The sequence below is a fragment of the Podarcis gaigeae genome, assembly GCF_964106915.1.
Source record: "Podarcis gaigeae genome assembly, chromosome: 7".
NCBI classification, from domain to species: domain Eukaryota; kingdom Metazoa; phylum Chordata; class Lepidosauria; order Squamata; family Lacertidae; genus Podarcis; species Podarcis gaigeae.
In genome coordinates, this window is record NC_139683.1 from 66,679,963 (window position 1) to 66,694,782 (window position 14,820).

At 42.1% G+C, this 14,820-nt stretch overlaps 1 protein-coding gene across 1 annotated transcript; it reads right to left on the reverse strand.

Moving 5' to 3' along the window:
• Positions 1 to 831: 831 nt before the first annotated feature.
• On the reverse strand, positions 832 to 8,344 carry LOC310849506 (leukocyte elastase inhibitor-like). Its single transcript, XM_083749733.1, has 6 exons — positions 8,065 to 8,344; positions 5,981 to 6,118; positions 4,311 to 4,428; positions 2,628 to 2,770; positions 1,487 to 1,654; positions 832 to 1,313 (listed from the first exon to the last, which is right to left on the reverse strand). Exons 1-6 carry the CDS (start codon positions 8,230 to 8,232, stop codon positions 900 to 902), a joined length of 1,149 nt encoding a protein of 382 aa, XP_083605859.1. The 5' UTR covers positions 8,233 to 8,344; the 3' UTR covers positions 832 to 899.
• Between the last annotated feature and the right edge of the window lie 6,476 nt (positions 8,345 to 14,820).

Below are 14,820 nucleotides of genomic sequence, written 5' to 3' on the forward strand. Positions count from 1 at the left end.
CTGTGTGTAGGGATGATGCAAAATACAGCTAGAGCACACTGTAGTTGGCAGGAGCTGGGACTGAGCAACGGGAGTTCACACCGTCGCAGGGATTCGAACCGCCGACCTTCCGATCGGCAAGCCCTAGGCTCAGTGGTTTAGACCACAGCTCCACTCGCATCCCCGAGTAGATGATGATGATGGTGATGATGATTATATTTATGAATAGCTTTCCATGAAATATCTCAAACTGATTCCACAGTAAAAACAATTAAAACAATTCCTTGTTTGTTTGTTTGTTTGTTTGTTTGTTTGTTTGTTTGTTTGTTTATAAAAGCCATTTCAAATACAGTACAAATACAGACTAGGAAAAAGATCTCCAGACTGGACATAGAATACCAAATGCAGATTGGGATGAAAGCTTGCCCTCCAAAGGCTCTCTCTCTCTCTAATAGTAGCCTATTCTAAGCATTTTTTATCTTTTACTGTAGGCCCTCATTGAACACTTCTTGAAGCAGATGTCAAACAAATTAGTCTCTGTAAGAAGAAGCTAGCTAGAGGGGGGCGGAACCTTATCAAGTTTGAGCATAACAAACAAATTACTGGAGCTGAATGAGCAGCACGCCGTGATATATAAAGATTGAATAATTTCCCCAAATTAATCCATATCCAGAATAGAGAACATTCCTTCTAAAAACCAATAATAATAATAATAATAATAATAATAATAATAATAATAATAATAATAATATAAGAACCAAGGAAGGCCATGGGCAGGATTGCTGCATCGCAAGCAGTTAGAATGTCCCTTCCAACTCCACAATTCCATGATTCTAAGTATCTGCAAAAAAATAAAACAAGGAAACAAACAACAGTATTTTGTCCATCAATTTATCTGGTTCAACCGTTTATTCTACTTTTCATGGAGAAGCAAACCTGCCCAAGAAAAGTACACTTCTTGTTGGGTTGTGGAGGATAAAAAACAGGAAGGGGTGGTCAGCGTTGAAATCCTCTTCCATAATATGTGTAGAGGTGCATGTTGTTGTAATAACCACAGCAGTTGCCGCTGCCGCTTCTGCTCCCTCTTCGTTCACTTCTATAAATGACTTGTGAACAATATGGGACACATAGAGATTCCGGGCTTCCGACATTCCAGACAAATCTGCCTTTCTGCTGTTGAAGATATCCAGCAGTCCCAAGGCGGCCAAGTCATTTTTGAGGTTATAGCTCTCCTCCAGTTTAAATTTAGGCAGATGCACATAAACGACAGTGTTTTCCATCTTTGCCGGGTGTGTCCACTCTAGGAGCTTTCCTAAGGTGAGGTGCTTCTCCAGCTGCAATTGAGAGAGAGAGAGAGAGAGAGAGAGAGAGAGAGAGAGAGAGAATGAATTGAACATACTGTATTGTTGCTGTGCCGCTTGCACTGCAACTACAGCATTTTGGCAATGCACCATTTGGAAAGGTTATTTTAGAGGAAGAAAGGGGGAAAACAGAAAGTCAGAATCACCTGTTCCAGGCCAGTGGAGCTATCCTCGATATCATAAGGCAGCAGGATCAGCATGCTAAATTCTTTTCCCTCGTAAGGAAGTTCTAGCACACGACACCTACACTCAGGAATGTGCCCAAAAGGAAGCTTCTTTTTCAGAAACATCATATTCACCATCTTCTTTTCCTTCTGGATAGTTTTTTTTATATAAAAAAATACACAATGATCATATAAAAAGAGAATGTAAGCAAAGACTTCCATCATATTATATTATGTTGTTGTTATGTTATGTTAATTGTATTGTATTGTATTGTATTGTATTGTATTGTATTGTATTTATTTGCAAGAGTTCATACAGAGAAGGAGGATCTTGTAAAAAAAACACACACAAAAAACATATTAAGAGTGAAGCTGTGCTTTATACCATGGCAGAGGAATCTTACTTGGAAGAAAGTCAAACTGAATTCATTGGAACTTACTCCCAGGGCTAAGTGTGCACAGGATTGCAGCCGTTAACAGCATAATCAATTTACAGCACAGCTGTTTGTTCTTTGGCAAGGCCAATAAAATAATGACAGGGAAATGCTAAAACAAAGCCTGTTAGCCAGTGCTTTGCTTTCAAGTTGGCCAATGGAAAACTGGTCCAGAAAGTTCAATAAATGCTTGCTCTTGGTTAAAATTTGATGGGGATCCAGAAGTATGCCAATCACAAACTGCTACGCCTAGTCATGAACAAGCAACCTTTTATATGTTTGGTTGTGAGGTGTATCCAACTAAGCTCTTCTAAGACTCAGCTATACAGCTGCAAATAAAACATTTTAAGTGTGTTGTAAAGTGCATTATACAAATGTGACAATAGATGGCGATGGTGAGCCTTTCAAAACCTTTTTTTAAAAGGCATTTTCACAAAGTTATTTTTTATGTGTCTAGATTCCACCTAAGAGTATTAATTTAGTAATGTCCATTAATGTTAATAGATCTATCCTTAGCCTAACTAACTTGGATGCAACCCAACAGCTCAATTGAGCTCATGTGATTCAGTGGTACTAACCCTTTCACCGCTGATAATTCAACCATTACATATTTAGTCCTATATATACCTTGTACATTGTACAAGTTGGAGGTACAAGAAAAAATCTGTCTAGACTAAGCATTCAATTACCATATTCAGTCTAAAAGGCATCTCCATAGTGAATTTGTTTTGAAACTTCTCTGCCCAGTCAGCTCTGAAGTAGATGGCATTCACCAGAACCAATTTCGTACATTTATCAATTGAATGTTCAGGTAACAAGTCACAGATTTTACCTTGAAGGAAAAGTTGCATAACAAATTATCTAGCTATTAAGAGCCAATACACACACAATATTATTATTAGAGGAGTAGGATTGTGCTGGAGTCACCCTTATTTTGTTCAGCCCCCAAATCTACCCTTTCCTTTTCATGGACAACCTCTTTAAAATAAAATTATACAAGTTTGAAATAACAAATTGACGCTGTGCACAGCAGAATTGTATGTCCTCAAGAAACCTCCCCCGATCTCAAGTAGTTTTGCACTTTGAAATACATATTTTTCGCTCTATAACACGCACCAGACCATAACACGCACATAGTTTTTAGAGGAGGAAAACAAGAAAAAAAATATTCTAAACGAAATAGTGGATATATGATTTTTGTGGTTCATGCTGTGGCCACAGACATGTGATCTGACAGTGAGTTTGGAGTAGCCCAATGCAAAAATTCTGAGGATCCATGTGGATCCGTGCTTTGTAACCACGGAGGAGGGAAGGAAGGGGAACCATGGATCCTCTGCTCACGACTGCAGCAGATCCTCCCCGCCACCCGCAGGCATTCGCTCCATAACACACACAGACATTTCCCCTTACTTTCTAGGAGGAAAAAAGTGAGTGTTATGGTGCAAAAAATACGGTAATTTTTCATCTTAATAAAGCAATAAATGAATAAACGAAACAGGAAACGAAAGAGGAGTGGTGGCACTTGTTCTACCTAACAGGGCTGCTTTTACTCCCTGGCTGTTGACAATCACCTGGGTTTTGGGGTTTTGGCTCAGGTTTCTGTTGAATCAGGAACACCGAACTCAAATTGGATGCCATCAAAATGGAGGACTTCCATTAGGAAGTCAAGTATCACATGTGTCCCCATTCACACAATAAAGCAGGTGCGGTGTGGGAAACCTTTGGCTCTCCAAAGGTTGCTGACCTACAGATCCTATTATCCCTAGTCATGCTTCTTGGGCTGCTGGAAGTTGTGAGTATGCAAAATCTGGAAGGCCAAATGTTCTCCACACATGCTATGGGGATGACTCCTTGCCAGATTTCTCTCAGTACAAAGCAGTCCTAAAGGTTTTCTACTTTGCCTGGGTAAGGTTAAATAAAGTGTGAAGAATGGTCTTACTGGATTATATTTAGTTGAGATTTTGGTTTCCAACAGCAGCCAGCCTGCTACTTCAGTGGCATTTTATTTCCAGAGCAGTCCCGTTCATCTCAAAATTTAATCCCATGGTGTTCACAATAGATTATTCCAGGTAAATGTGCACAGAATTGCAACCTTGGTTAAGTTGCTGTTCCCGACAGTGAAGGCCTCTACAACACAGTCTCTTAAATCATGTAATGGAGTGAGTGTGTGTGTGTGTGTGTGTGTGTGTGTGTGTAGGGGTTTTAATTTAATGCTGTTGTGTTTTTTTAATTTTTTGCCACGGATGCTGAAATCATGGCAAATGAGGTTGACAAGCAATGGAACATAGTGCAAATTGCAAGAGAGAAAAAAGTGATGTTGGCTGTTCTTAGTAAAAGGTTTGGAAAGCTGAGATATTTCAAGAGCCACTCACCTTCAGTTTGGTCCTTAACCCACTGGTTCATTTGTTTTCGTGCATTGTCTGAATTATATCGGAAGTCCACTGTGGCTAACTCAGCTCTGTAGAACTTCTGAGTGCCAGCCAAAAAATCCTGGAGAAACCATAGAGGATAGCTGTCAGTGGGCAATAAAACCTTTTAGTCACCCAATTGGATTGGAAGATGCAATTAATCCTCCCATTCCGGAATGGAAAGAGTAATTATTTTATGGAGATTATGAAAGGAACTGTAGTTAATCTTACTCCGAGAAGACCCACTGAAGTTAATGGGACTGTCTAAATGTTGGTTCTCTTATAATGTACGGAACAGATAAAGAACACTGAGAAATCAGCAATAGCCTCCCTTCCACCACAAAAAATAAGTATACTGTACTCTGTTTTTTTTTATTAATGAATATTTATTGGCATTTTCAAAAACCACACAAAAACAAAAATAGACAGAAAAAAAATAACAAAAATCCAAAAATCCAAAACTTAAAAAACAATTAAAAACGCATAAAATTTCAGTTACTTATTTTCATTTAACTTATTTCTCAGACCTCCTCACACCTCCCCTTCTTGTATTCCAGTTTAAATTGTTAACTCAGCAAGTCCTTATTACTTATTTCTCAACTTTGACTTAATAATTTATTTTAACACGTTGTTATTTTACTTTTCCTCTGTCTTCCATTTCCTCAATTATTTTTGCAAACCTTGTTTTCATTTAATTTAGACCATTTTAAAAACCAGTTTTAACTTATCCAAAATTAAACATCAATACTTATACATCATTACTCATTCTTAAACATTTTTCCTGAAGTATAAGTATATTCTGGGACAATACAGCCCTGTAGAAAAGGCCTATACACAAGGACGCTCCTTCAGTAATAGTGAACGGACTGTGAATGCGCACCTTCCAAGACTGGTCTGCATTATATTTAGTTATGACTGAACTGAAACCTTGGACAGAATGTTCATTAGGGGAAGTCTATTTCATGAAATCAAGATAATGTCATAATAAGGATTATAAACATGATGAATTTTTAGATGCATCCAAAAATGCCAACCACAATAAAATTGGTATCCATATCCCAGTGGCGGCAGAGCCAAAAAAGTCTAGTTTTTCTCCCTTCCCTACAAGGCGCAATACTGAGGAGGAGGAGGAGGAGGAGGAGGCTGATTGGAAGTGCCACTCCCTTGTTAGAAGGCAGGCAGGTGGGGACTGGATGAGGGCAGACAGGTTAGTGGAGTTCATCTCAATGGACCAGCTTCCACTGCCTTATCCTTGTTGGAACAGCAACATTTGTGTGTGCATTTTTAAAAAAAAAGCATTCAAAGAACAGATGTTTTAGAGTGGACCTATCAGCTTACTGGACTGCAACAAACAAAGTCACTTCGTTTGAATTTATTGAAGATTCAACAACCAAGAATAATTGTATTGATGAGTTCATTAAATAACAGAGTCTAGAACCCCTTTCTCCACCCTGCTGACACCCAGATACTTTGGACTACAAATCCCATCACCCCTGTACCAGGTACACCCTTGTACCTGTCTGATTCTTTCTGGAGGGTACCAGATTGGGCAAAGCTAATCTAGGGTAATAGAAAGCAATTCTGGTGGCCAAGCAAATTCTCAAAGTTCCTTTACAGTCCAGCAAACAACTTACCTGCAAAAAGGTGTATGTCTTTTCTCCGTACAGCCTATTAGCCAGCTTCAATATATAGGGTGCACTACTCCTATTAATCTCAGTACTGAGTACCTGGAATCTTGAATGAAGGTCTTCAACATCATCAAAGTGAAATGTCTGCATGGAAGAAAGAAATTCTAAGTCATCAGCATGACAGCCATTTAAACTGATGCCGATGAAGAAGCAGACTGCATAACAAACTTTCTGGTCTCCTAATGACACACACACAGTGTACTGTACAGTTGCTGTGTGGCAGAACCATTGCCAGAGAAATGATTACTGCTTTTAGAGTTCTTTTAAAAGGGGAGGGGGCTGTATGGAACTTTTACTAACAGAAATACAAGAAGACTTTGATGGCTCTGGTCGCCCTAACATATGATCTCCGTAGACAACTGGATCAAGGTGGATCGGGACTGCTGATTCTCTTAGATCTGTCAGCAGCTTTTGATATGGTCGATCATGATCTTCTGGACCACTGCCTCACCGATGTGGGGATACAGGGCACAGCCCAACAATGGCTGTGCTCTTTTATCTCTGGTCGGGGACAGAGGGTTTCACTAGGGAGGGAGATGTCGTCGTGCCATTCCTTGGTGTGTGGAGTGCCACAGGGCACAATCTTCTCCCCGATGCTTTTTAACATCTTAATGCTCCCCCTTGCCCAGATTGTCCGGAGCTTTGGGCTGGGTTGTCACCAATATGCTGATGACACTCAGCTCTATCTGCTGATGGATGGCCACACTGACTCGGCCCCAAACACACTGACCAGATGCTTGGAGGCTGTGGTTGGATGGTTTCGTGGGAGCCAATTGAAACTAAATCCTTCAAAGACAGAGCTCCTCTGCCTGGTTCGGGATGGCATGGGGATGAGGAACTAACTCCCTTCTCTTGCGGGGGCCCAATTAGTGCCAGTGCCTTCCGTTAAGAGTTTGGGTGTAATCCTTGACGCCTCCCTTTCCATGGAGGCGCAGGTTACAGCAACAGCTAAGGCAGCATTTTTCCATTTTCGCTGCATTAAGCAGTTGGTCCCTTACCTTTCCCGCCCCGATCTGGCCACAGTGATCGATGCGACAGTCACCTCCAGGCTTGACTACTGTAATTCGCTCTACATGGGGCTGCCCTTGAAACTGTCCCACAAACTCCAGCGGGTGCAGAATGCAGCAGCGAGGCTCCTCACAGGATCCCTGCCATGGGAGCATATTCACCCAGTGCTTTACCAGTTGCACTGGCTCCTGGTGGGGTCAGGTTCAAGGTGCTGGTTTTGACCTTTAAAGCCCTTTGTGGCTTAGGGTCCTCGTATTTACGTGACCGCCTCTCCTGGTGTGCCCCACAGAGGACCTTAAGGTCCATGAATAACCATAGTTTAGAGCTCCTGGGTCCTAAGGAAGTCAGACTATCCTCCACCAGGGCCTGGGCCTTTTCAGTGATGCCTTCGACCTGGTGGAATGCTCTGTCCCATGAGACTAGGGCCCTTCAGGATTTAACCTCCTTCCATCAAGCCTGATAGACAGAGCTATTCAGCTTGGCCTTTAATTTGAATTCAGCCTGATCTTTTATTTCCCTTCTCTTCCTTCCCCCTCTCCTTTTATGAAGATTACCCACTCTGAGACCCCACAGCTAATTCTCCCCTGGCCTCCTCGCTGGCCCAAGTAGGACTAATTCAGCCAGCTAGCCCTGGTGACTATCTAATGCTTATTGGATGGATTTCCCCCAAATTGATTTTTGAACTTTGAATTTTATTGTTATTCATGTTTTTATACCGTATTTTATGCTGCTTCCATGTTGTATTACAATTAAATGTTTTAAATTTGTTGTTAGCCACCCTAAGCCCGGTTCTCTGAACCGGGAGGGGCGGTGTATAAATAAAAATGTATTATTATTTATTATTAATATTTTTTTATATCTTCTGACACGCATCTGAGTCCAAACAAACCCTTCTCCTTCTATTTGGGATATTGTAAATGTAAAGGGTTTTTAATGATTTCTAATCTAGCCTTCTTAACGAAATAGCCAGAAATCCGTATAACCGCTGTCACACAAAACATAGAAATAAAAGCTTTGCTGACCTTTGAGAGCTGTGCTGCTGTGTTGCCTTTGGTCCCCAGGAAAACCATAGCTAGGGCAATAGATATGCTAAAGGGTGAAAAGAAGATGTTGCCTGTTGAGTTGGATTCGTTGAACTTTTGGAAGAGATCAAGGCCAAAATGTGTGTTTGCATTAGCCAGTTCATCCATGGTGAAATTCTGAAAGATTGAAATCAAATGAAAACTTCTGTTATGTTGTTATTAGATATGACTATTGACAAAAACACAAAGGGTACATAAAGCATATGTGGTGGTTACACTAAATCTCATTCATATATATATATATATATATATATATATATATAAAATTTTGATTAATTTTTCTGTTTTACAATTTCCAACAAACATTTTACATACTTTAACATATCCAATGACTTCCCTTCTTCTCTTTCCATGGTTCATTTTGCATATCTTACATCCCTGCATATTTTACAATAACTATTCCAATCGGTTGACCACTGTTAACATCCATCAACAATTATTTGCTCTGTTGAATTTATCTTAATGCAGCCAGCATTTTCATACTAAATCTGGTCTTTATTGAGCAATTATTCTGTTTCATTCATCTTGGTCAGTTTTTAGGTATTCCATTAATCCTTTGTTCATGCTACACTTTTCAATGTCATTTCCCCATTGTGTTCCCATGCACACAAATTCTTTTTAAAAGTGGCTTTGTTGCACTAGGGTAGACAGAGTGCTTTAAACTAATTTAGCTGTGCAGACCTAAATTTCTCAGTCTGCGCTTGAATCCTTCCTGAAAAATACTGGCAGTCCAGAGGTTCACGTATAATAATCTCTCACACCGAGTCGCTTGGCTATGGAGCGATCCTGTGCAACTGCATTGACCGTGTCTAAGCATCACCATTTGGTTGGCAAAGCTTTCCCCTCACCAATGGAATGCTGCCATAAAGAAGGGCACAGATTGGATGGGAAAGACAAATGCAATTAAGAGCTTTGCACGTGCAATTGAGACATTCACATACCACAGCTGCGTGCACTAACACCGCAGGGAAGCAACTTGGTGTTTGTGCTGCTTCTTATTCCTAGGAAGGGGCCCCACTCCAAATTCTGTTAAAAGTTAATAAATTCCTAAAATTCTACTGTGGCCACTTAGGACAGGGGTCAGCAACCTTTTTCAGCCATGGGCCAGTCCACCGTCCCTCAGACCAATGGCGATGGGGAAATGGACTATATTTTGAAAAAATATATGAACTAATTCCTATGCCCCACAAATAACCCAGAGATGCATTTTAAATAAAAGCACACATTCTCCTCATGTAAAAACACCAGGCAGGCCCCACAAATAACCCAGAGATGCATTTTAAATAAAAGCACACATTCTACTCATGTAAAAACATGCTGATTCCCGAATCGTCCATGGGCCGGATTTAGAAGGCGATTGGGCCGCCAAAGAAGAATACGAAATATTTCCTCAGGTTGGTCACACAGGAACAGTCAAGCTTCTTTTTCTTCTTTGGCGATCACTCGTAGCCAAGTAAGATTGTCTTCCATAAACACGGTTTAAATGAGTCTGTAAGTGTCTGTGGAAGCCAATTCTGGATCCACACGTCCTTCCACAGTGGGGACATCGGTTTTTGGGTGGGAGTTGATCATGGTGTGGATTTGCCAAGCGTGCCTTCCTCTTAGCACGTCTCTCCCTTGCATCCTGAGTTTGAGTGTCTTCAAAGCCCATGACACCTTTGGTAAAAGCTGTTCTTCAATTGGAGCACTCGCAGGTAAGTGTTTCCCAATTGTTGGTGCTTATACTACATTTTTAAAAAAATTGCCTTGAGACAGTCTTTAAACCTCTTTTGTTGACCACCGGCATTACACTTTCCATTTCTAAGTTTGGAATACAGCAGTTGTTTTGGAAGACAATAATCAGGCATCCGCACAATATGACCAGTCCAACGAAGTTGATGTTGAAGAATCATTGCTTCAACACTGGTGATCTTTGCTTCTTCCAGTACCCTGGTATTAATTTGCCTGTCTTCCCAAGTAATGTGTAAAAATTTTCAGAGATACCGTTGATGGAATCTTTTGAGGAGTTGAAGATGGTGTTTATAAGTGGTCCATGTTTCACAAGCATACAGTAAGGTTGGTAGTACCATAGCTTTGTAAAAAAGCATTTTGTTTCCCTGTGAATGTCCCCATCCTCAAACACTCTGCACTTCAATCGGGAGAAAGCCGCACTCACAGAGCTCAGGTGGTGCTGGATTTCGGCATCAATGTCACGCCAACCCTTCTGACAGGCGAGTGCCTCACTGCACTTTTGCTCCCTATGATGGCAGCATGGACTGGTGCAGTGCTGGATTACCAAACAGGCAGAGCAGGCGCATGGACCCTACATCTTTTCGGGACCCCACGACAAAAGATAAAGCATTATTGATTTGATCTCAAAAGAAAATTGCAATCAAGTATTAGGAGATAATTTGCGAGGGAGTCCCTGAGATTTTGACTGCCCTGGGGCCTCCACAGGGTTTGATCCGGCACTGGACTCGTGTGGCGCAGATGAATCGCACGGCGTCTCTGTTTATGGCACTTACCTGGCTGGCCGACAGGAATAAAAGTCCTCGTAGCCGGTCACTGCTTAAGCAGCCCTGTGGGAGAAAGCAGCTGTGGGTCGGCAAACTGTTAAGTGGTTGGGGTTGGTCTGGGGAGCAAGCGTCGCTCTCTCCAGAGACCTGGGAAGGTTGAGCTGTATCTCAGGTGCTGGAGGGCTGGCAAAGGCCACTGAGGGAATGGGGTGGCTTCACCCTGGCAGGTGTGGCAGCAGGAATTTGGGGTAGAGGAAATGCAATACTAAAAAGGGAAGGAGGAAACAGCTTCAGAAATTGCCTAGGTGTGTTTTATTGCTCTTTCAGGGCCACCTTTTGTATGTGTGTGTACACTGCTGTGTAATTAAAAATATATCAACGTGGCTTGCAGCAATAAAAACACAAAACTACCCAGTAAAAACCATTCAAAGCTTAACATCAGACCTCAGTTAACCCTTGTGGAAGGATTTTTTTAAAAATCACCATAAACAAAATAAACGGTCAGTTATCTTGCATATATAGCCCAACAAAGAGCATGTGAGTAACACATTATCCAAAGTATTGACTTTTGGATACAAAGCTTTTGATCAAATGCAAAATGTGAAAGATTTTTAAAACCCAAAGCATCCATGCAGCTGTGACATGGTTGTTGTTTAGTCGTCTTAGTTGTGTTCGACTCTCCGTGACCCCATGAACCAGAGAATGCCTTGGAAACTCTCACTTTCTTCTCAAAGCTTTTCCTTTTTTATGTCCATGGAGTTTTCTTGGCAAAATACTGGAGTGGTTTGCCAGTTCCTTCTCCAGGTGGATCACAGTTAGTCTAAACTCTCAGCAATGACCTGTCCGTCTTGGGTGGCCCTGCATGGCATAGCTCAGAGCTTCTTGGAGTTATTCAAGCCGCTTCGCCACAACAAGGCGAATCCATGAAGGGGTGTGATATGGTGGCCTCACTCATCTGAGCTTTCCCAGAACAGGTAAGTGGTAGTGGTTTTTCCTATTATGAATAATGGTATTGGGGTTAAGATGACAATTGCTTTTCTTATTGTCTTACTCATAAGAAGGATACAATACATGAGACAAGTGGAGATATTGTTACATCGATAATTACAGCTAATTAACCAGACAGTACATAGGAAGGACTTGTTCATGTTTCAAGACACTAGCTTTCATTATGAAATCAAGCCAGCCAGAAGTAAATTTGTCTTTCCTACTTTGTCCTCTGGACATCATCTGTAAGTCTTTTTCTGACATAGGCAAACTCAGCCCTCCAGATGTTTTGGGACTACAACTCCCATCACCCCTAGCTAACAGGACCAATGGTCAGGTATGGTGGGAATTGTAGTCCCAAAACATCTGGAGGGCTGAGTTTGCCTATGCCTGGTCTTTTTAATCTAGCTATTTCCCAGAACCAAATTTGTACTGGTTAGTTATCATTGTGCCTGTGAGGCGTCTAGCAATCATGCCTCTTATTATTATTGTTTAATTGTCTTAGCTTGTAATGTGACTTCTAAGTTCTCTGCTCTGCAAATCTGAGTTGTTCAGGAAGGATGTTTTCTTAATAGACTTACATACACCTGTTAGAAGAAAAGGTTTCAGCAGGTGTTTAAAAGCTGCACAGGATAGCTGTGTGCTCCCTGTTGGCAGATGTTTACTGGAGTCAGAGCAAACACATTTATAGGTAAGTTACTGTTTAAACAATACCTTTTTTTTTTTACTGCTAATTCCACCCTTTGTGTTTGTCTTCAGCATGTGTGCTCAAGGATAGCCAAGACACTTTTTGTGGACTAAACTGTACTCACCCATTAAGCCCACATAAAACTGAAAGCTGGAATTAAGGGTCCTGTGCAGGGGTGTAGGAAGGGGGGTGCGGTAGGGATCCGCCCCGGGTGTGATCCCAGAGGTGGGTTACAAAATCCCTCCAGGGCAGATCACGCTGCTGTGTGGGCGGGTCGCCCCACCCCCAGGGGCATGGCATGCTCAGGCGACTAGCTCCGCCACTGGTCCCATACTCCCTATTTTGGAACAATGAGTTGGAACATACAGAATCATAACATAGTCTCAATCCACACACCCTTAGTCTTATGAATGGGGCAAGTATGAGGTTCTCTAGAGGGAGAGGTAAAAGCTAAAGGTAAAGGACAGTTAAGTTCAGTCAAATGGGGTTGTGGCGCTCATCTCGTTTTCAGGCCGAGGGAGCCGGTGTTTGTCCACGGACAGCTTTCCGGGTCATGTGGCCAGCATGACTAAATCGCTTCTGGCGCAACGGAACACCATGACAGAAGCCAGAGTGCATGGAAACACTGTTTACCTTCCTGCTGCAGTGGTACCTATGTATTTATCTACTTGCAATGGCGTGCTTTCAAACTGCTAGGTTGGCAGGAGCTGGGACAGAGCTCCCCACCATCGCAGATTCGAACTGTCAGCCTTCTGATCAGCAAGCCCAAGAGGCTCAGTTGTTTACACCACAGTGCCACCCGCTCCTAGGGGGAGGATACTTTGGGTAACAACATACTGTATAGGCCGATTCCATGAGCTTCAAGGAGCCCCAGCTGATGAAGCATCTCGGCCCCAGCTGACCAAGTGTCAAAGTGTGTTAAGCAGACCATATGAGGAGGTCTCTACCCCTCCTTTCCTTGACCTAAAGAAAACCCAAGCTCTTAGTGAAGTAACTTAAAACTACAAAAACAATTTTGCAGGTAGAATGTCAGCAGGAGTGTGAAGGATTTCTAGTGTTTTGAACTCTCTGTCACATGTAGTACTATCTCCTTGTTGGGCAGAGGTTGTGGGTGCCTCTGGGGTGCAATGCGCTGCTGTGAACATGTTTGTTCTCTTGTGTTGAAGGCTGACCTGAAAAAAATCTAAGAGGCAGAGACATTGGTGGATGAGGCCTTTAGGAGCCTTATAGATGTGCCCTGCTCCTAGAATCATAGAACTGTAGAGCTGGAACCCCCTGAAAGGCAGGAATCACAACTAAAGCATCCATGACAGATTACCATCCAACCTCTGCTAAAAAAAACCATCCCATGAAGGAGCCCACAACCTCCCAAGGTTCCACTGTCAAACAGCTCTTACTGTCAGAAAGGTCTTCCTGGAGCTGAGTAGGAATCACCTTCCTTGTAACCTGAAGCCATTGGTTTGGGTCTTACCCTCCAGAGCAGGAGAAAACAAGCTTGCTCCATCTTCCATGTGATCTTCCATTTAGATATTTTAAGATGAATAGTGTATCTCCTCTCAGTCTCCTCTTTTGCAGGCTAAATATACTCAACTCCCTCAACTGTTCCTCATAAGGCTTGGTTTCCAGACCCTCGGTCACCCTTCTCTGCCCATGTTCCAACCTGTCAATATCCTTTTTAAATTGTGGTGCCCAGAACTGGATACAGTATTCCAGCTGTGGTCTGACCAAAGCAGAATTGAGTAGGACTATGATTTCCCTTGACCTGGACGCTACACTTCTGCTGATGCAGCCTAGAATAGCATCAGCTTTAGCCTAAGGTGGTAATTCACCTGCTGTGAGGAAGCATGAGTCTCAGGGAAGGAGATGGAAACATTCCTTTACAAGGGGCCAATTCCTTGGGGAATGAACAGATATCCTGTTGTGTTGAGGATACTTCTCCAGGAGGGAGGGGTGGAGGGATCCATGCAGCGGGTGGTTCAATAATTACGAAAACAGATAATTGGGTGTGTTCTGGGAATGCAGCTCTTACCCACTGTTGTTTCCCAGTCACTTGTATTCAGAGACTTGCTGTTTCTGATTCTGGAGGTAGCATATAGCTAATGCGGTCTGTTCCTAGCATTCAAAATAAAAATTTGAAAAATTGTCCAGGGGCACCTTATAGACCAACTAAGTTTGTTCTGATATAAGCTTTCTTGTGCATACACACTTCTTCGGACACAGGAAAGCTTATACCAGAACAAACTTAGTTGGTCTATAAGGTGCTACTGGACAATTTATTTATTTATTTTTAATTTTTATTTTGACTGTGTCAGACCAACACGGCTACCTACCTGTTCCTAGAATTATTCACCAGCATCAGAGACAAGATGCACATGCCTGTGATGGATATGGGAATGGGCTTCTTAGCAATTTCTTCCTGATGGTGGGTTGGGTGCAATAGTTATTCAATAGCATACAGTGGAACCTCGGGTTACATACGCTTCAGGTTACAGACTCTGCTAACCCAGAAATATTACCTCGGGTTAA

Coding starts and splice junctions, on each gene's coding strand:
- LOC310849506 (XM_083749733.1), bottom strand. CDS start 8,232: ATGGATGAACTGGCTAATGCAAACACACATTTTGGCCTTGATCTCTTC. Junction 2,771..4,310: donor GGTTAAGGACCAAACTGAAG/GTGAGTGGCTCT, acceptor TTTTCCTTCAAG/GTAAAATCTGTGACTTGTTA. Junction 1,314..1,486: donor GCTCCACTGGCCTGGAACAG/GTGATTCTGACT, acceptor TCTCAATTGCAG/CTGGAGAAGCACCTCACCTT.